This window comes from Oryctolagus cuniculus, chromosome 6 (assembly GCF_964237555.1).
Source record: "Oryctolagus cuniculus chromosome 6, mOryCun1.1, whole genome shotgun sequence".
Taxonomy (NCBI): Eukaryota; Metazoa; Chordata; class Mammalia; order Lagomorpha; family Leporidae; genus Oryctolagus; species Oryctolagus cuniculus.
This window is the reverse complement of record NC_091437.1, coordinates 130,465,295-130,488,112: the sequence shown is the minus strand read 5'-3', so window position 1 is coordinate 130,488,112 and position 22,818 is coordinate 130,465,295. Positions and strand designations below refer to the sequence as shown.

General features: G+C 40.5%; 1 protein-coding gene across 2 annotated transcripts in view; it reads right to left on the bottom strand.

Moving 5' to 3' along the window:
• ZFPM2 (zinc finger protein, FOG family member 2) overlaps window positions 1-2,104 on the bottom strand; it is a 507,451-nt gene extending 505,347 nt beyond the window's left edge. For both annotated transcript variants that reach the window (XM_008255815.4, XM_017341487.3), the window contains exon 1: window positions 1,336-2,104. In XM_008255815.4, the coding sequence (XP_008254037.1) occupies window positions 1,336-1,375 (40 nt within the window). In that variant the 5' untranslated portion in view covers window positions 1,376-2,104. The remainder of the gene's footprint in view (window positions 1-1,335) is intronic.
• Window positions 2,105-22,818: the final 20,714 nt, after the last annotated feature.

The window sequence follows — 22,818 nt, the reverse complement described above, 5'->3', positions numbered from 1 at the left end:
TTAACGCAAGTAGCACAGCCTGGCAAGTGAAGCTTAAGAGAAGAGATCCACTACATGAAAGCTAGCAAGTCACGACCGAGAGGCCAGGATCATTCATACGTACCCAGACCTAACTGTGGTGAACTGTTCAGAACCTGGCCCCCATTTCAAGGGCAAGCTGATTGATAAGATTTATTTTTAAACTACACCAAATAGGATTTTCAACTTTTGGGGGTGGGGTGAGTGTGGCTAACAACCAAGAGGGGAGGGGGGAGCCCTCCTAAAATCGTTTCCTAAAATTACGCAATAATTAGTTGCACACTAGTTGCCAGATTCCTCACCACAGCAAGAAATCGAGGCACCGCGCGGCTGGGAGTAATAAACTAATACGGGTTTGTTGCCTTTTTTTTTTTTTTTCCTTTCTTTCTTCCTTTTCTTTTTCGGGCAAAGCGTTGAAGCTGGGGCGCAGGCCTGTAACACACTCTTGGAAGAATTTTCCCCAAGCTACGAAAAGTTGACTGAGTTGATCTCCGCGGGTGTGTGCGTTTCGGGCAGGTGTCCCTGGCCCCGCAGGGTCCTCCAGGCACCGCCGGGACCCTGAGGGGCTGGGAAAGCGAGCCCCGCACTCTCTCCCGAGCCAGCTGCCTGCAAAGTCGCAGCTTCGGAGCAGGGGAGTGGCGGGGCCCCTCCCGGGCAGCGCTCCCCCGCGCCCGCAGGTCCCGCGGTCCTCTGAACCCCGCGCCGCAGAGCGCCCGGGCCGCCGCGAGCTCCGCGCCCGCCCTGCGGAGGCGCACGGCCGCCGGAGGCAGGGGCGCCAACTTTTACACCTACTTTTTGTTTCGCTTCGGCTTTGGCGTGGCTCTGGCACCGCCCAGGAGCGGCACCCGGACCCTCCGATTTCCCCCAGCCTAGAGAAGATACCATCCTCGCCCCTGAGGTCTCGGTCAGCTTTTCTGAGAAGTTGGCACCCTAGGTGCGAAAAGTGGTTCCCAGAAGGAGCGCCCGGGCCACCGCAACAACAATGACAGCAACAATAACAATAAGCGCCCGCAAGAGCGCTACTGCCCCGTCCGGCTCGACGGCCGGCCCCGCGCGGTGACAACCAAGAGAAACCCCGGGCGCGAAGGCCGAGCGCAGCAGCGGGCAGGGCTGACCTTCGCAGCCGCGTCGCCGCCCGCGTCGGCGGCTGTCTGTCCAGGACGGTCCGGCTGTCCCTCCGACCGTTCTGGCAAAGTTTGAACAAATCCCAGAGCCGGGAGCGGCTTTCCCTGACATTCCCCCTCCGCCCTCCGCGCCCCGCGCGCCCCCCTCCTCAGGAATAATCCCACCAACTCCGGGCCCCGCGCGCAAACTTACGTTTGATTTGCCGCGGTTTGCTCTGCTTTCGCCGGGACATCTCGGCGGCGGCCGCTGCCGCTGGGGCTCCTGCGGTGCCAGCAGTCCGGGCTGCCGCTCCCTCGGCTCCCGCCGCCGCCGCCGCCGCCGCCGCCGCTGGCCAGGCTCGGGCCGCTACCGCTGCCTCAGCTGCCGCTGCTGCCGCCGCCGGCCGGACTCCAGGTGCTCGGGGCGCGCGGGATCCGGCCGCTGGGCTCCTCAGGGAGCCGCGGAGCCACGTTGGGAAATGAGCAGGCAAATGAGAGGGAGCGAGAAGGGGGCAGATAGAGTGTGACAGTGAGGAGGGGGCAGCGGAGAGAGCGCCCGGGGGGAACGGGGATCCACGAGCGAATGGCCAGGGAGGGAGAAAAGGGGCACGCGAGGAGGGGGCCACACGGAAAGAAGGACGAGAAAGCGGGAGCGCAGGGAGAGCGGCCGCGGGCGAGCGGGGGCGGAGGGCGCGGAGGAGGAGCGCGCGGGCTCTCCCCTCTCCGGCGCGCGGGGCAGGGACTCGGGCGCCGCCGCCGCCGCCGCCGCCGCTCCGGGCCGCGCCGCTCTGGCTCTGCCGCGGGAGGCGGCGAGGCGCGCGAGGGAGGGGCGCGCCGGGGCTGCGGGGAGGGGAGGCTATTCCATCAGCGAAAGGAGGATTGGCTGCATCCAAAGCCAGTCCGGATGCAAAGTGGGGCCCGCGCCTCGGGCGCGTGCAGTGCAGGGGATCGCGGCGGGGGTGGGGGGTGGCTGGAGTTGAGGGGGGAGGTGTGGGGAGGACTTGGAGGGGGGCCACCTTCTGCGGTTGTCACCGCGTCAACGCCCGGCGGCTGCCAGGGCACCCCTCCCCCCTCTTCGGGCAACTTCTTCCAACAGACCCCTCTAAGGGACCCCAGCGCCCCCTCGCTCGCGCCTTGCCCCCGCAGCGGGGTACAAAGAAATCTCAGGCTCCCCCTAAACTTTGCGCTTCCAGTTGCGCAGCCGCCTCGCCTCACCCCTGCGGCTCCCGCCCTCGCAGCCTCTTGGCAGCGAGGTTTAGGCCCCTGGCAAAAGGGCTGAGGAGAGCCAGCTGATCACAGATGCCAACTGTGTGTCCTGGGGCCAGGGAAGTCCTCTGCTGTCCTCTCCATGCTCTCAGGAGACCATGTCCCCGCTCCTCAGGTTCCCCGGAGACCTGCGGACCCGGGCCGCGCCCCACGTGGTGCGCAGGGACGGGGCGCCCAGAGAAGCAGCCTCCAAAGTGCTGGATGTCACCTCGAGTTTCCATTTTAAGTTGTCAAGTCCCCGAACTGGGAGGCAGGCAGAGGTTTTTCTCCTATCCAAAAGGGAGACCGTTAGCCAGGTGCTTAGCCTTAGGTGGGAAAGGATTTTTTTTTTTTTTAATAAGAACCCTAACTTTTTGCGGAAGTCTCTGACAGTTCTGCACGACCCACCCCGCCCCATAACCTTTCATTGTCTTAGTTCTTCGGCCTCAGGGAAGCGCCCAGCGACTAATAAAAGATTGAACTTGCCATAATTTTCCAAGCAGGTAAGACCCAGTAACTCTTTCATGGTTCTGTAGCTTCTAAAGTTTTGTTTCATTCTTATTCAATTACTGTATTGTGGTATGCCGGAGACTGCAAGCCTAATGGAGAAGAAATTTTGAGGGGGGTTGCATCGTTATCATTTTAGCCTAATTGAGCTGTGTGAGGTTAGCTTCGGTTCTCACAGTTTCTCAAACACTGAGTATTAAATGCGTTCTCCTGAATGGGCCAGAAGGGACTACTGTCCAAGTGGCAGTGACACAGGCTGCTTTATGTAACCAGTGTTGACTAATAAACCCACTACAGTTAACATCCATCCCCCAGACACTGCTGACTTTTCCCCTAGGAGGATGTGAGATGGTCCATTCTGAGCTGAAATTCTGTCCCCTTTGTTAGCTATGTGAACCCCACCAAACTCGATGCTCTAAAAGGGTCTGGGGGTCAGCGGAGAGTCTGGGCTGATTGAGTATAATGCAGGATGCACCGTGAGCAGGGGGCACTGTAGTCAGGGTCATTTATAACTCCATCAGGACATCTTCCGGAAGATGGGCAGAGTTACCCTATCCGAAGGTAGGACGGCCAGAACCCGAGTACAAAACTGAAGACCAATTCTGAATTTTATTATATTACCAGTGTTACCACGTGAGGTTGTAGAATGCATGGTCCTTTGCTGTTGTAATTTGGGCTAAAGAACAAAAATCCCTGCCCCGGAAGAACCAACAAATTAAGGCCCTAAGTACCATGAAAAACAGGGTTATTTGTGTTTGTGTTGTGGAATGAATAAGGAGACAAAGAACCACAGATTTTTACTTTCTCATGTTCAATTCATTACAGTTAAATTGGTGGGCTTAGAATCGGATGTGTTGTATATTACGGTTTTCAAAGATCTTTTTACAAAACTGGCCGACTTTTTTATGTCACCCAAAAGGAATGCCCATTGGAATTAAAATATCATAACAGTGTTTCTTTTGGCATTTGCCATGGTTAAATGTTCAAAGAAAAGGAGAAACAAATAAATCCTAACTAAATATTCAGTTTAAAAACCGAAAGGAGCAAAAATCAGGGAGTTTAAGGTGAGATGGATAGTATAACCGAATGCATTGTTAGAAATAGATATTAGCTTATCTAAATTTATAAATATATATTAATTACAGTAATATGAATGAATGTAAAGGATGCTATGACATTTTATATCTTGTCATCATTTTAATGAGAATATTAATGATATTTAAGACTCAATTTTTCTCTTTCCTAGTTTTGCTCACTAAGGTTATAAAATAAAGACAACGAAACCTATAAGCAATTATCTCTGTCCAGATGGATATAGCAGCCCCAAACCACAGCTACATGACTATCAAACAATGATTATGAAAACCACAATTGAGAAAAGCATCAGGGAATGATATTGCAAAACCACAGCAACAAATGTGTCTGTGATATTGAAAACCACAATTCACAACTAATGCCATGTCTATTGCAAATTACTACTTAACTATAAATGTGCAAATGTATAAGTAACAGCACAAAATAATTCCCCATTTACTTAAAAATGAATTATTCATTTTCTAGACTCACGGGTTTAATATCTACAGAAAAGTTTATGCTTTCAAAAACAAATCATTTTAGATCACATATAAAATATCAGTTACTTTAAAAGCAAAAAATGCAACTTTTCATAATATTTTTCAGACATTAAAAGAATGTATCTGAAATCAGTCTGAAATAAATATTTACTTGATTCTGACTTTCTACAGAAGTGAAAAAGTATGTGAGTAGAAACTGTTGATGAAAAAAAACCCTCTGTTTTCTAGTACAACGTCAAAGAAAATATAGTTATATATATTTTTCAATAGTCATTGTAGCTAGAAAACATATCTGATCATAAAATGAGATTCTCATACTAAAATTATTTTAATATTCAGTTAAGCATTTTTTATAAATGATTAAAATACTGTTTCCAAGTTTATAGGGTTGCCAGACTTTGCAAATTAAAATATAAGATTCCCAGTCCAAGAAGAGTGTCACATAAGAAACAACATTTTTTAGGATAAGTACATACTAGGAACTATTTGGGACATACTTGTCTTAGTAAATGTGGCTTATTTGGAATTCAAATTTAAGTGGACCTCCTTGTGTTTTATCTGGCAAACCTTCAAGTTTAGCATTTCAGCATTTTCACAAATGTATGGTTGTTTATATTATTAGTTATAAAAAACGATAAACCCGGAAGTGTGCCCTAAAGACACGTATACATATTTAATTCCTGAATGTTGTATTATTTAGGGAAGACAATGTAGAAGGAATAAATTTCTCTATAAAATTCTTTATTTGACACAGTACAGAAATGCACCCTCAGTGTAAATGGATTGCATTCATGTAAGTCTTATTCTTGGATTTGTTTCCAAAATGTGTTTTTTCCTCCAAGGAATCAACAAATTGATAAAGCAACCTCCCAGGCCACATCTTATTAGGCAGCAAGCTGCCTTCCTTATTATGGGAGTAAACAATATCCAAAAGCTTCAGAAAGACTTAATTTTTTGCCCTTGTATCTTCACCAGAAATTGAATACAGTTTATCTGCCCTGATTTAAGATTGTGACACTGAATTGAATAAGAATGCAGTATGAAAATACTGTTTAGTCTTTGTGTATCTTTATAATTTCAGCAGTTTAAAAATAAAAAATCATCAAATTCATCTAAATGGTATTCCCATTTTACAACTATGAAAAGGACTATCTGTTTACTTGCAGAGGAACTGAGAGCTTTGAAATATTCAGTCAGACTAGTCAGGGTGTTTAACTTGAGCTTCATGTAGACTGTCAATCCCCAGAAGTTTCTGTAGACAAATAATTTTCTAAAAAATAGGTTTACTGACTTTATTAGATTTTCAAAAATATTCAAAAAAAATCTGTGACCCAATCTAAGAATACTTGTTCACTTTGTGTAAATATTTATGATATAGTGAAAACAAAAATGTGGGTGATTTTAGTTTTTACTCTTCGTACTCATCTTTTACATATAAGTAACTACTCTGATAGAAGAGAATTATAGGATAGACTTGGTTAAAAAAATGACAAAACAGTTCTTTGTTCCTAAGTCTGTATAGCTCATGGCATACTTCCAAGTATAAAATAAATATTAGTAGACATCTATTGATTTTGCCTGCCAAGCACCCATTCTTCTAGTAATAATGCCCTATGAAGAAATATCTCCATATATGCACTATTTGGTTGTCATGTAAGTATAACCTTCCCCAATCCCAGGTGTCTGTATATAATGATGTGGCACTGTTGATGGATGTTTGGTTTGAATTCCCTCAAAAATCAGACTTTGAGGCAAGAAAAGAAAAAATTCCATGGTGTGTGTGTGTGTGTGTGTGTCTGTCTGTCTGTCTGTCTGTCTCAGTGGTCCCAAACTGGGACTCATTCCTGGAACTGTTTCCTAAAACTACTAAAGAAGATGTGTGATTTTTTTTGCTAGGGTTGCTACATAAGGGAAAATGTAAACCTGTAATCTGCTAGTGCCTATCCTTATGGAAAGAAGCTGTTAAAACCATGTCAACACACACACACACACACACACACACACACACACCATGGATTTTTTTGTCTTATCTCGCATAAAAGTCTGATTGTTGAGGGAATTCAAACCAAAACATCCATCAGCAGTCCCACATTATTTTTCTTTGGATTCACCAGTATTATATATGTGTCCACATAAATGTACAGTCTTTGTCATTCCTATTATATTTTGTCTTCATCTACTGATCAGTCTGATGTTTATGCATATTTGTATTCTTAGTGTAGGTGTTTCTCACACGAAGATATCACTAACCTCCCAAGTCTGAGGGAGATACCTCTTCTCATTTACTTCCACATCACCTCTAAATGCACACCATATCACTTGTTGCCTTATATTACATTAGCAATTTAATCATATATAAATATAGTCTTCATCAATTCCCTCTCTGCATCAACACACCTAACTCAATAGTAAGATTGTTCTGGGGGTAAGAAACATGTCTGTCTTTTTCAGAGTTAGTTACCCTGTGCTGGACACATAGAAGGGCCTAACAAAATTATTGAAAGAAAAAGTAAGTTCACAACTATCTTGTCTTCTCTGAGGACTCCTACCATTCCCAATTCCCATGCACAGAGTCATGGGTATAGGAGATGGCAGCCATGTTTGTACAACTTGACTCCATGTTCTAATGTTGATCCCTGGCCAAGGACAGGACCTGACCCATTAAAATCCTTCCTGAGCAATCTAGTTAGTAGCAAGAGTTTCAGTCAAAGCTAATTTCTTGCATGAAGGACAATTGAAACCTCTGGGAGTGAGACATGGTTCTCTCCATGTGAACAGAACAACAGAAATAGCTGGATGATATAGAGAAACATAAATAAAGCAAATGTCCTGAGAGAAATTGAGAGGGAGTGTGAGCCGGCCTGCCATTTCTTGTTCCAACGTCTCATGGACCAAGGTAGTACTTCTGTCTTTGCAATTCCTTGAGATACTGAGATTTCCTTAAGATGAATTCCTCCCCACCTTTCTATTCTCATTATATTGGAATTGAACTGGAACTAAGTGATTCCTGTTATATTCAAACCAAAATACTAAAACAAAAAGGAATCATCTATTTTTTAGTTTGCTTAACTAAATATTTTAATATTTATAAGTATCAAATTACTCGTTTTCTTTTTATTTTCCTGAAGGAAATCACTTTTGATGATCTTTTAGTTTTCCCATGAACAATCCTGACACAGAAAAAAATGGATAAGTAGATAAATCTATCATTTTAAATGGATGAATCAGAATGTCTTCAATTACTAGTTTTGGACAGTTACTTCATTTTGGGGTAACTCTTGTGAAAAAAGTGTTTTCAAAGTCATAATTCCTTAAGAACAGGTTGATTCAGTGACATACACTTCCATAACCCTCCTGATTACTTAGATTCTGACCCATAGATGTTAGATTTTACTTTTTTTTTTTTTTATTTGACAGGTAGAGTTATAGACAGTGAGAGAGAGAGAGAGACACAGAGAGAAAGGTCTTCCTTCTGTTGGTTCACTCCCCAAATGGCTGCTACAGCTGGCTCTGCGCCAAGAGCCAGGTGCTTCTTCCCGGTCTCCCATGCAGGTGCAGGGGCCCAAACACTTGTGCCATCCTCCACTGCCTTCCCAGGCCACAGCAGAGAGCTGGACTGGAAGAGGATCAACCGGAACTAGAACCCAGAGCCCATATGGGATGCTGGCACTGCAGGCGGAGGATTAACCAATTGAGCCATGGCACTGGCCCCTAGATTTTACTTTAAGCTGTACTTCACCACATTTGAATAACCATCTAACAGACTACTTTACAGGCAAATGTTATGAGTATCATTATAATTCACATGAATAATGTTTATACTTATGTGATGAATTTTTCTTTATTTTTTATTTTTTAAAATTTTTTTTATTTTATTTGAAAGGCAGAGATACAGAGATCGAGAGAGAGAGAGAGAGAGAGAGAGAGAGATATCTTCCATCTGCTGGTTTACTTCCCAAATGGCCACAACGGCTGGGGCTGGGTCAGGCCAAAGTCAGCAGCCAGGAGTGTCTTCTCAGGGGCCCAAGGTCTTGGGGCCATCTTCCGCTGCTTTCCCAGGACATTAACAGGGAGCTGGAGCAGAAGTGGAGCAGCCAGGACTTGAACCAGTGCTCATATGGGATGCTGGTGTCACCGGTGTCAGCTTAGCCCCTTGTGCCACAACATTAGCCCTTGAATTTTCTTTTTTTAAAGATTTATTTATTTATTTGAAAGGCAGAGTTAACAGAGAGGAAGAAGAAGAGAGGGAGAGAGAAAGTCTTCCATCCACTGGCTCATTCCCCCAAATGTCTGCTATGGCTGGAGCTGGGCCAATCTGAAGCCAGGAGCCATGAGCTTCTTCTGCAAGTGTAGGGGCCCAACACTTGGGCTATCTTCTACTAATTTCCCAAGCCATAGCAGAGAGCTGGATAGGAAGTGGAGCAGCAGGGACTCGAACTGGTGTCCATATGGGATGCTGGCACTGCAGGCAGAGGCTTTACGCACTATACCACAGTGCTGGCCTCTGAATTTTTTTTCCTAACATGTAAATTTTGCCGTAAATTCTTAAATTCAAAATAAGAAAGTAAACAGATTTTGAAGATACTTGCTATATTTACAGACAAATCATTATGTTTGCTATTATCTACCTTCCAAAGTGTGTTAAAATAAAATATAATGGTAATTCCTGTTCCTAGAGGTAAAATCATCAATTCTTTTTAGCTGATTCTTCTGGCATTAGCCTCATATTTTTAAATAACTTACTTCACCCTTTTTTAAAGAAATTTATGATGTTAGATATTATTATTGGATATATTTCATGTACTATGAAAACATTAAGCTGTAACAACATTATAGACTCATAACATGCAAATTTTTGGTCAAATAAAAAAGTTTACATTTTTATTAATGCATATTCATTTAGGGTATGAAGATTATGTTTTGTTTTGGTTCAATTTGTTTTTCTTTTAATTAATAATTACTTTGCCATTTTCTCGGTTTTCTGTGTCCTATCACTATTTCATACCAAATGAAATGGTGCATTCTCAAATACATTAAGGGAGCTGGTTCAGAAGTGGAGCAGCAGGGACTTGAACTGGATCCCAAATGGGATGCCAGGATGCCAGTATTGCAGGCAGCAGCTTAACCTGCTGCACCACTGTGCTGGCTCTGAATTTACTTGATTTTACACTATGATGGATTCCAGGTTTCTTAAATATTATACATCCCTCTGTCATGAATTACTACTCCCTTTTACTTTTTTTCTTTCTTTTTCCTTTTACTTTTTTTTGGGGGGGGGTGTGATGGGGAATAAATTCTCATGTAATGTCCAGAGAAAATGTATATACTTTTGAGATTTGGTAAGATTACAACTGTCTTTATTCTGCCTTCGTATGTGACTGACACTTAGGGAAAGTGACAATTAAAAAATTATTTTCACTTTATTAAAAAATATTCCTTTATTTGAAAGAGAAAGAGAGAAAAAGACTGAGATCTTACATCCACTGTTTCATTTCCCAAGTGTTTACAGCAGCCATGGCTGGGCCAGGCCTAAGCCAAGAGCTTGGAATTCCATCCAAATCTCCCACTCAGGGGGTAGGGACCCAGGTACTTCAGCCATCACCTGCTGCCTCCCAGTGTGTACAATAGCAGGAGACTGAAATTTGCAGTCCCAGTTTGAATCCAGGCACTCAGATATGGATGCAGTGCAGTCAACTGTGGCACTAAATGCTCACCCTTCCCCTCAGGTTTTTTTTTTTTTTTTTTTTTTTTTTTGACAGATAGAGTTATAGACAGTGAGAGAGAGAGACAGAAAGGTCTTCCTTCCGTTGGTTCACTCCCCTAATGGCTGCCACGGCTGGCGCTGTGCCAATCCGAAGCCAGGAGCCAGGTACTTCCTCCCGGTCTCCCATGCAGGTGCAGGGACCCAAGCATTTGGGCCATCCTCCGTTGCCCTCCCGGGCCACAGCAGAGAGCTGGACTGGAAGAGGAGCAACCAGGACTAGTACCCGGCGCCCCAACCGGGACTAGAACCCAGAGTGCCTGTGCCACAGGCAGAGGATTAGCCAAGTGAGCCATGGCACCGGCCTCCCCTCAGTTTTAAACTCAGAGCATTATTGACTTCTGTTTCCAGATTTCTTGTGGGAAGTCTGAGCCATTGTGTGAACTTATCCCCTAAGAATATAGCCTGTTTCATTCATCCATCCCACTGGTCCCACCATGGAAACCCTCGGAATTATTCTCCTTACCCTCACCCCAAAAATTGCACAATACAATGCACCATCCTTATTTCCCTCTTTTCCAGAGACAGCTACTTGTTAAACCATTCCAGTCTAAAAAGTTGTAGCTTCTCGTCAGTCCTGAAAATTTTCCTTGTATTAATTTCCCACTAGAACTTGTATTATTTTCTGTTAGGTGTTCTTGAATGGCTGCATCTGTTTTCTAGTCTTTTTCTCTTTGTAACCTTTTGGCCAGATTAATTCTTTCTGGAAAAATTCTTCAGCTTAGTCTTCTGGACCTTTACTGCATTTTTAATTTACATGCTCCTGCTTGAATTTCATAGATTTCTCCTTTAATTTGGAGTTTCTTTTCACAGTATCCTTTCCTTGTTTGTCTTTCTCTTCTTCTGACCAGTAATTTTAATTTTCCTCTTGAAATTTCTATAATTTCATAGAAAGTTTGCATTTTCTCCATGAATTGTCAATTTTTTTTCCTTTAGGATTTGGTATCCATATTTTATGTTGGAAATTTCCATACATCTTTGGCCGTCCTTTATTTTGTGTTTCTATGATGACTGAATCACACAAAAAATCATTTTGGAACTGACATTTATGGGGTAGACTGAGGATAGGGAATTCTTTTCAAGTAGTAGGCTCTGGGTACCAGAGGAGATACCTTCCTGCTGGGGCGACTTTATTTATAGGACTAAGTATTTTGTTCTTGCGGTAATCACCTTTCCCAGAGAGAAATCCTGCAAGAATCACTCACCTTAAATCTTAGCTGGGGAAGAAGCTGTAGTATCTCACTGTGCAGGGCACAGAGTTTCGTTTACCATTTCTTTTCAGTGTCGTTACTTCCAGTTAATATTGAATATGAAGCCCCTGTGGGTTTACTCTCCAAAGAATAAGTCTCAGCTTTCAGCCAGTTATGAAGAAGTTGTCAACTGGCAAGTGTGGTATGGGAAGAAATACAGAGGTATTGATTATTTTTTGCGTAGACTTTAAACCAAGCCTATTTCCAGTCTCACCTACATCCAACCTTCATAGATACCTGTTGCCTCCCATATCAGGTTCTCTCCATTATTCTATCCATGAAAATCAGTTTGTGCTGGATGTCATCTCTGCTAGGAATTGACTTTCAGTTTTCTCTGATCTGCTATGTCAGCTTCTTGTCTTAATGGTTTCCTGATTAATCCTTATTTGTTTCGTTTATTTGAAAATCAGAGAGACAGAGACAGAAAGGTAAACAAAGAATTTCCATTCACTGACTCCCCAAATGCCAGCAACATCTGGGCCTGGACCAGGCCAAAGCAGGAAGCTAGGAGTTCAGTCTGAATCTCCTTTGTGGGTGACAGGGACCCAAACACTTGAGCCCTCACCTGCTGTCTCCCAGGGTTCCCATCAGCAAGAGGCTGAAATGAGAATGAGAGCCAAGATTTGAACCCAGTCACTCTGGTATGGGATAAGTGTGTCCCAAACAACATCTTAACCCCTACCCCAATCACCCAACTCCTGTTGACTCATTTTCTTCTATCAACTCCTCTTTTCTTTGTCTTGTGATTCAATTACCTTAAAAAGCAATTTACTATGTAGCTGCAACATTTAGGGAGAGTAAAGGCAAACCCACAGGATCAATTTTCCAAACACATTCTAACCAAAAGTCTTCACCATACACTTGCTTTTATTTTTAAAATTAATCTCATTATATATTTTCACTTCTATCAAACTAATATATTCACATGATAAAAGTATAAAGCGGAGCATATCATTACAAGTCCTTTCCTTCCTACCTCTTGGAGGTAACCTTATGTAACCACAGCCATAATGCTACACAATATTCTTGAAATTCTCTGCATTGTTGCATCAAATTTAAAAGGCATGTCTGCCCACAATTAGAATGAAATATTCATATTTTTACCATTTTAATATCCTTCCTACTCTTCTTCCAACTCTGCCTACAATTTCTCATTTATATTGTAAGAGTTGATAACATTTACACTATTTTCTGCAACTGTTTTTTCCATTTTTGAAAGAACATGAGCATACCACAATTTTTTCTTCATTATGACTGTGAACTATTATTTTTATTTATTTATTTAATTTTTTGACAGGCATAGTTAGACAGTGAGAGAGAGAGACTGAGAGTTATAGACAGTGAGAGAGAGACAGAGAGAAAGGTCTTCCTTCCACGTTGGTTCACCCCCCAAATGGACGCTAAGGCTGCCGTGCTGTGCGGATCTGAAGCCAGGAGCCAGGTGCTTCCTCCTGGTCTCCCATGCGGGTGCTGGGCCCAAGCATTTGGGCCATTCTCCACTGCCTTCCCTGTCCACAGCAGAGAGCTGGCCTGGAAGAGGATCAACCGGGACAGAACCGGTGCCCTGACCAGGACTAGAACCTGGAGTGCCGGTGCCGCAGGCGGATTAGCCTAGTGAGCCACGGCGCCGGCCCTGTGAACTATTCTTGATTGAAGAACCAGCAAGTTGCTTGAGTTATGCCCTTCATTGTTTTTTAATTAATTAATTTATTTGAAAGGCAGAGTGACACACAGAGAGGGAGAAACAGACATCCTCCATCTTTGTTCACTCCACAAATTGCCACAATAGCCAGGAACTTCATCCAGGTCTCCCACATGAATGGCAGTGATTCAGGTGTTTGGGCCATCAACCACTACCTCCCAGGTATATTAGCAGGAAATTGTTTTGGAAGTGGGGAGCAGCCAGGACCAGAACCCGCCATTCCAACCTGAAATGTAGACATCCCAAGAGTGGCTTAACCCACAGTGTCAGAATGCCCGCCTGTCACTGCCTTCTTTGTGGGTCTAATAGTAGGACCCCTGCAACATTGTGCCTGATCTAGGTTGAATGTATCAGTTGGTTAAAAACATGTTGAGATTAGTTTGTTTTGTGATAAGATCATGACTTTTTCACGCAGGTATTTCTTTTTTTTCTTTTTAAAAATTTATTTTAAAGTTTTAATTAACACTTTATATTTATGCCTAATTACTGAGTACAATCTGATGTTTGGCATTCCAATTTTTTTTTCCTTCCCTCTCATTATAAAGAGCCATATATTTCTTCACTATGTCACTAACACTGTACAAGTGCTTAATCACTCTGGCCACGGCTTGACTTCCATTCCATTATTGCTCTTGAAGATATTCCTCTTGCAGTCTTTTGCCTACCTGTTTAACTGATGACATTCATGCCAGCTGCTCAGCTGTTACAGAAAATTGTTTTGATAGCCTCATTTTTTTCTTCCATGCTTTATATTCTATATTTTTGCCATTCATTCACTCTCATTTTTTTCTGAAATATAAGCCCAGAAATATGAAATGAAACATGGTATAGATGAAATAAATTAAAACTCTTCTATCTTTTTATATGTGAAAATGTGTTTGTTTTACTTTTAACCTTGGTTGATAGTTTAGTTGGAAATATAATTCTGATTTTAAAAATCATGTTTTCTTTTGAGATATTTGAGAAAATAAATAATTCTATTGTCTCTAATATTGCTGATTGAAAATTTCATACTAGTCAGAAGATTTTATGGATTCCTTACTTTCTCATTAATTTGTTGTTTTGGAATTTTTTAATTATATATGATAGCATTATTACCTGACACTAACAAATCTTCTCCATCCTGCATGGGAGAAGCTAAGTTTCTGCCAGACAACTAACTATCCTTTAGTCACACAGTACTTTCCAGGAAAGTCACTCCATCTGTACTGTAACATTATTTAATTCGCTCAAACTCTGTAATGTAATCTCTTCCCGCTTACTAGTGATTACTTTGTAATGTCCAAGGGGCCTAGTTCTGGACAAAGGGAGAATTTCTTTGGGAAAGTGTTGGGAAGAGTTCTTTATTGCTCTTAATCAAGAACTATGTGGAGTGTATTTTTATTTCTCTCTTTCTGGAAATAGCCAAAAAAGAATATTGCCTTACTTGAGAAAAACTACCCTTAAAATACAGCTAATTCGCATAGGCGTGCATAAGAACGAGAATTACATTCAAACAAAATTTAAGCCTTATCATGCTATGCTTAATATCTGCTATGCTTAGGGGCTTCCTGTCATGAGCCACCACGATCTCTTATTATTGAAGACAACTTCTATTAACTTTTTCTTACTGAACACTGAAAATATGTTAACTGATACAAAACTGTTGCAAAGTGAGTCTTTTATCTTTTGTTATTGAGTTATATGGGCTGTGGGAAGGGGCAGGACATGGGAATAAGAAGTAGGAATTTTTACTCTCCTGTAGTTTTGAAAGGCCAACTTTGAAGTTAACCAACAGCATCAGTTCCACTCCTTTTGTGCATGATAGTTCCAAATCCAGTACCTCCTTAGATGTGTAATATATACATCATAGTATCTAGACACAGTGCTAGAAACAAAGAGCCTGGATTCAAATCTTGGCAGTGCCATTTCCTAACTAGATGATTTTTTTCATTTTATTAAATATTTATGTGCCACAGTTTACTTGTACTCAAAATGATGTCCACTGCAAGATATACATTAAATGAATTAGTGTATGTAAACTGTTTGGCATGTAAAATGGTGCTGTATGATTCTTAGCTATTAAAATTACTCCAAATATTTTCTGTGCTGCTTTTATAGCAACAGACCCTACGTCTTTCTCAATATTTCAATTCAAAGTTCTACTTTTATGAGTTGTGTTTGACTGTGTGATGCAGTTCAGACCAATAAAATATCACTAAAAATTACTGGGTGAGACTTCTTCAGAACATTAAATGTTCTCACTTAAAAGACAGCACCTTTTCTTCTCTGTCACCCACTTGTCCCTCTATAATGGAACATAATTCTTAGATATAGAAAATCCATCTTATAATCATAAGAACAGAGTATTTATTCTTTGGATCTATATACCCTATGAAGGAGAAAAATACCTGTATTGTTTAGCCACCATATTTGGATTTGTGTTACAACCCAATGCAATCCTAATTTCTACCCAAGGAATTTTCCATGATGGGTGGTGCTCTTTTCTTATCTTTAAAAATCTTGGTTTGAGGGGACTTATATTCTTATTGTGCTTTATATTTCAACAGATTTCATCTTGTCTCCATATTTTAAAAACTATTTTATAATTTACATACAAATCATTTGAATGGCTTCTTTCCATCCGTCTTATCTTCAGCAATTATTTTTCTTCTATTGTTTTTCTTTCTCTGAAATAAAGGTTAATAACAGTAATACTTATCCTGATGGCTACAAATTTTAATGCTTTCAGGGAGCATGAAACAATATTTTTATAATGAAACATGCAGACATAAGATATGGGGGTTGGTGAGGACTTTGGGAACATGGAAAGAATATGTCCCTGTTAAAGACGTTTATATGCAATTAAAATAAATTCTGTACTACTCAAAAAAAACAGACCTATAGGCCCAATCTAATTATAGAATGCAAGTTTGTAAATGCTGATTATGATTCAAAAATATGCAGATGTGAAAGTACTCACAGTTACTGAACTACGATGTGTGTTCTCACCAAAACACCATCAGTGACAGCAGCAAAGCAACACAAAATGAGGCCCTTTTAAAGTTACACATGTGCTGCTAAAATATTTCCACTTATTTTCCTCTAAATAGCTTTTCTCCTTTTGGTTTTTGGCTAAAATAGAAGATAATGCATGAGCTCTAACATTACATTCAATGGACAAAACAAACAAAAAACCTCTCTAAGTGGATTGCTATGAATTTGGAAGAAAACCAACTGCAGACAAAAATAACCAAATGAGAGTACATGTAAGCATATAAGTATATGTATTTCCCACACTCATCCATCCTCAGTTTCTTTCTTATCAACACACACACACACACACACACACACACATATATATATATAAAACCATATGTATGTGAAGGTCCTTCTTAAAATTTTTGGAAAATGTGTAGTATGAAAAAAATGTGGGTGGGTATTGTGGTACAGCAGCTTAAACTGCCACCTGTGACAGCAGCATCCCATATGGGCGCCAGTTCAAGTTCAGGCTGTTACACTTCCAATCCAGCTCCCTGCTAATGTGCCTGGGACTCTGATTCACTCTCTCTATTTCTCTCTCTCTCTCTGTAACTCTGCCTTTCAAATAAGTAAATCTTTAAGAATAAAAGGGAGAAAAAAGCTGCCTGCATTTTTAAAAAATTTGCAGTAAAATAAGTATCATTTAATTCCATTTTTATGTTTTTTTTTTTTTTGAAGTAATCTTGTATGTTAAGGAGTTGCTCTAAATTTTGGAAAACACTGAAATTCTTACTAACAAGACAGTCGTTACTAATGATGTTCATTTCTTACACATACCAGTATGTACCTTGCCTTTTTGTAAGCCTCTACCTGAATTGAATCATTGAGAAATCAGACATAAGCCACTCCCTAGTGGTGGAAATAACAGTAGCTGTAGTGGTTCTGTTGGTGCATAGACTCTTGGGTGTTACATACTTACTCCGAACAGATAGACGTTTCATCAGTGAAGAAACAAAAGCTAGTGAGGCTGGAATTCTAGCCATGTGCTGCCTAATTAGAAAACCGATGGAGTTTCCCTTGTGCTGTTCAAGCTCCTCTAAGAGCGGACAGTTAAGAAATCTGGACTGTTAATCAAATGGACAGTGGACCACACTGAAAGTCAGGAAATCAAGATTCTGGTTTAGACTCATCCATGTGGGGAATTTAGTTGATCACCAAGCCTCTTTGTTCACATTAGTGATCATTAAAATTTCTCCAGGTTCTTAACTAATTTGTCTATGTAATTCCCAGCACTAGCTTTAAACACTGTATTTTAGACTGTGAATTTCTAAGAAGTAGGGACTTTGTCTAAATATTTGATTTGTGTGGTGCTTACTCACCTAGACAGATCTTTAAAATGTTCTTGATAATGTTGACAATTTGTCAAATTTTGAAATCTATTTTCTTTGTTACCTTTTCTTCTATAGTTTAATATGATGAATGGGAAAGACCCAAATAATCATGTCTTTGGAACAGGTTCCCTTGAAAATTCCCAATCCAGATGTCTGGATAAAAAGGATGTGACCTTTTATCATGTTTTTGGCAGTCGTGGAGAATATAGCCTGAATTTAATCCAGTACAGAGTATTGCCTTAGGATTTTCATAATACAGATAGATGCTTATTAGAATATTTGGCACAAGGAGGTTTTGAAATATTCAAGGTCAGTAGGAAATCTTTTTCATGAGTAGGTATTTCTCTCTATATAATTATAAGATCTCATTTAAATCTTTTCTTACTAAGAAAAAAGTGAATTTCTAGAGATCCAAATAGATCTGACCAATAATATTTTGTGTTTCAACTAAATTGTAAAACTAGTTTCTGACTTACTTAACTTTGTAAAAAGTCTGCTTTGTCACATTGCCACATTACATCCTGTTCCCATTTTCCCAGGCTGGCAGGAAACTGTCCACTGTTGATGGCTAAAACAGGAAAATACTTCTCCCTGATCATCTTCTTTGATGAAAACTTCACTTTATCTACATGAGATACTTAAAAAGACTACCAGGAAAAGTGGAAGCATTTCTTATTCTTAAAATAATTTTTTAAATTTTGTACTAACAAATAATAACATTAAGTATTTTATGGAGCACAATGTGATATTTCAATACATGTATGTAATATATACTGGTCACATTAGAGTATATCCTTAATTTTTCTTTATGTTTGGAGCATTTTTAAAGATCATTTCTATAGTTTCCTGTTTTTTAAATGATGAGGTAAAAAAAATCCCCTTTCCAACAAAATATAACAAAAACCTAAGATCTCATATCTTATATATATAGTACCATCCCTGTGTTTGAGTTCTCCTCTCTAATCATCAGTAAATACATTCATGTTGTGTATCTTCTATATACTTGGCCACTCTTCTCAGAATTAGCTTTGCTACTATCCAAAAAAAAAACAGAGCTAGTCACAGTCTAATTTTTTTCTTAGTATATTGTCTGAAATGCTGCAAAATAGAGTTATTTAAATTAACATCAAATAACTTTGTGATCACCAATCATTTGTATTATAACATTAATGATCAAAATTATAGTTTTACTTTTTAATAACTACATGAACTTGAAACACTAAAAGGAATTAAAAAGAAAAGGACAATTAAATCAGGGTTTTCAGCATTAAGAGAAAGGTAGTGCTGGCTGGGCTTCAGAGTGCGCCCGCTACTCTTTACTCATTGATTCAGTCATTCATTCAAATATAATTTCTGCATTTCTGGAAGGAGCTACCTCCTCTGTTAAAAGCTGGCAATAAAAAGATCAGTTACAACAATAAGCAATGAGACAGTATTTGTTAACTGTGCCCCTGGGACAGAAGGTGGTCCTAGGATGAGAGAACAGAAAGGTGAGCAAGAGGGAACCGGTACTAAATTGTGGCTGTCAAGTCCTCAGCCGCAGGCCCACCCTGCTTTCCTGCAGGATGGCACTTTAGTCAGAGTAAACCAAGTCAAGTGTGTGGTTTAGAGCAGAAACAAACAAAAACACAAACCCTGTCTTTTAACTTTTCATTCACAGCCATTGTTTCTGTCTGGAAGCACTCCTGCAGTTTCAGTAAAACAATCTGATTGCAAGTATAGTTTGTTTGGCAATATCTGGGACTTAAATATGCATTAATTTCTCTTCAGCAGAGCCACAGGTTTATGGTTCACCACATTGTAAATAATATGGAAGGTTCATCTTTCTCAAGTAAATACAAAATATCAATAAGCACTGGAAATGATGAAGATATCGATTTTAATTAAATGAATGCTTCAGTGATTTTTTATGGTTCTTATTCTTTTGATATTTATTTAAGCCTACTAAGGTTTCTTTTTAACAATGTGAAATAATTTCACAGTGGAAGACTTTAGATGACTCCACAGTTTTTATTTAAGTAAAAAACAGAGAAAAGCCTTTTTTAAGCAAAACTTTTTTTTAAAGATTTCTCTGTTATTCATTAAAAAGGCAGAGTTACAGAAAGAGAGGGGGAGTTGGAGAGAGAGAGAGAGAGAGAGAGAGAGAGAGAGAGATCTTCTATCCACTGGTTCACTCTTTAAATGGCAGCAACAGCCAGAGCTAGGCCAGCAAAAAGCCAGGAGCCAAAAGCTTCTTCTGGATCTCCCACATGGTTGCAGGGGCCCAAGGACTCGGGCCATCTTCTGCTGCTTTCTCAGCCACAGTAGCAGGAAGCTGGATTGGAAGTGGGCAGCCTGGAATTGAACTGGTGCCCATATGGGATACTAACATTACAAGCAGTGGCTTTACTCACTATGCCACGAGGCTGGACATGAGGCTATACATTTCTATTGTTATAGATACCTGGTAATCTCTTTTTTTTCCCCTCCTCCTCCCCTCTTTCCCCACCTCTATCTTTTCCTCCCTCTCTTCCTCTTCTTCCTTCTTCTTCATTTCTCTGCTAATATTGTCTTGAAGATATTCCTTACTACTCAGTTTATTGCCCAATAGCTTCTTTCTGTTGCTTGGTTTTGTAATTATCTGTGATTCCCAACATTAGAAATAACAGTAATAATGCTAAGAGTTAGGTTTTTTTCTTTTTTCTTTTTGAATATTTACCATAACTTAAATTCTTGTTGATCAGTTCTGACCGACTTGGGATGATCGAGGAATGAAGGAAAGACTTTTTCATGTAGAAAGTGCAATTGCATAATTTTATTAGGTATTGTTAGTTAAAATTAAGTCTGTTTTAATAAGATACTGAGGGTTTTAGGATAGATTTTTTTAAGATTTATTTATTTGAAAGGCAGAGTTAAAGAGAGGCAGAGGTAGAGAGAGAGAAAGAGGTCTTCCATCTGATGGTTCACACCCCAGATGGCCATGGCAGCCAGAGCTGTGCTAATCTGAAGCCAGGAGCCAGGAGCTTCCTCCAGGTATTCCACATGGGTGCAGGGGCCCAAGGACTTGTACCATCTTCTACTGTTTCTCAGGCCATAGCAGAGAGCTAGACCAGAAGTGGAGCAGCCGAGACTCGAACCAGCACCCACATAGGATGCTGGCATTGCAGGATGGATTTTTAAGGAGCCAGTGTTTCTTACTGTAGTATAGGAAGTGTTGTTTTGAAGTAAGGCTCTGCTCCAGCAAAATGCAAAAATATAAAGCCATAGGGTAGATGGCATGTGATGAGAGAATTGCTACTCAGTAGGAATGCAGGAAAACCTTTATTGAGAACCATTACCTACACCAACTTACAAGGAGGTCTCTGTGCCTACTGTTCATTTTTAGGCAGAGGTGAAATGTTTTATATCCCTAGCATGTCTATTATTAACTGCATTTCAAAGTATTACAAAGAATAAATAAGTTCTGGGAAGAATTAGCTTACCAGCAGAAATGAAGGAAAGTTCAGAACTTCAAGATCATTCAGGGTTAGAAAACCTAATTGCTTATAGAGTTTGAACCGTAAAGAGTTTGAGTGACAATTTGGAGTTGAAACTTCCTAATTGAGTAAAATTACTCAGGAAAAATACCAGGGTAGCTGGATTTTAATTGTTCAGCAAACCCAGAAGAAGCCACCATTAAATTGAATGGGCAGAGGCACAAGGGTAAGTAACCATGTATTATTAATTTTAATATTATTTTTAGGAAATAACTATGATATAGTTTTGACTACATCAAACTTGCTGAATCCAATAGATTACAAATCTACAACGTGTTTGAGGGAGTTTGTATTATCAAGAAAAACACAAATCCATTCTTGATAAAAGTCATTCCATTTAAATTCAAATAGGAAAATAAAATATTGTACTTTCACTTACATAGAACAGTATTTTGACTGACTCTTCCAAGGAGTACATTGTTTCAGAAGATATTGCCTGGGCAATGGATCTAAGAGACCAAGGGCCACAGAGAAGACATGACAAATAATTTCTCCCATAAAATCAAGACCAAATCTGGTAGTGTCATCTTCTCTACCCTATCCCCTGGGCATAGGGATTTCACAATATCTTTGTATATTTCAAAATCATCAGAGTACATTGACTGCTGTGTATTTCCTATTCTTCCCAGTTTGGAATAGTCATTGTAGACATCCTACGTTGAAGTGAAGTGGTATTCAGATACCTTGACATTTGGATGGATAAGTCACCTAACCAGGAGGAGCCACCTGCAGACCTGAGAGAGAGAGAGATTGGATCCTGAGATAGATGCAGTGAGTGAAGGAGCATTGGGTTATTTCCTGTAGTGAGGAGATGGTTGTGGTTTATTGGATAAGTGAGAGGAAACATGAGATATTTTGTTGACCAGACTATAGACTGTGGCTAAGATTGGGCTCTGTGTTCAACAGATTCTTCTTTCTGGGCATATAGTACAACCGGGTATCTTGTTCTCCTTTGCAGTAAGTTTGGGGACCATGTGACATAGCTCAGGTGAATGAAATATGAGGACTTTCATATCCAGCCCTTAAAACATTGCCACACAACTCTCCATCTTTGTGTTGCCTTTGTTGACCTTGTATATTTTCCAAATGTACTGGAAGAATTACTATTTAGAGGTGCAGGGAGAGGTGCTTAGCCTGCATTGGGGTGTGTCTTGAGTAAAACATAAAGAGATTCTGAATTCTCTTTGTTACCACAGTGCAGCTAAGCCCATCCTGCTTGAAACAGGAATCTAACGGACAACACAGTTCATTACAAGCCGATTTCTATTCTGCATTGTGTGTCCATAACAATTTGCAATCAAGGCAAAAGTTTAGCTCAACTTACATAAAAATATAGCTAAGTGTTGCACATAATTTGACAATCCAATGTGAAAGCTGGCACCCAAATTACCTTGGATAATACCTGTTTCAGCATGTATAGTCCTTTACTCTTCAGAGCTAACTTTTCTTCAAAGCATATGCAGAAAATATGCTATTATTTCTATAGGACTCATAGTACATTTTATTTTTTAAAGATATACTTATTTAATTGAAAGGAAGAGTAAGAGAGAGAGAGAGAGAGATTTTTTGTCTGCTGATTCACTCCCCAAATGCCTGCAATAGCCAAAGCAGGACCAGGCCAAAGCTAGGAGCCTGGAACTCATCAGAGTTTCCCATGTCAATGGCAGTTACCCAAGTATATGCACCATCATCTGCTGCCTTTCCATTAGCCAGAAGCTAAATCAGAAGCAGAGAAGCCAGGGATCAAACTGGCACTCCAAAATGGAATGTAAGTATCACAATGAGCAGCTT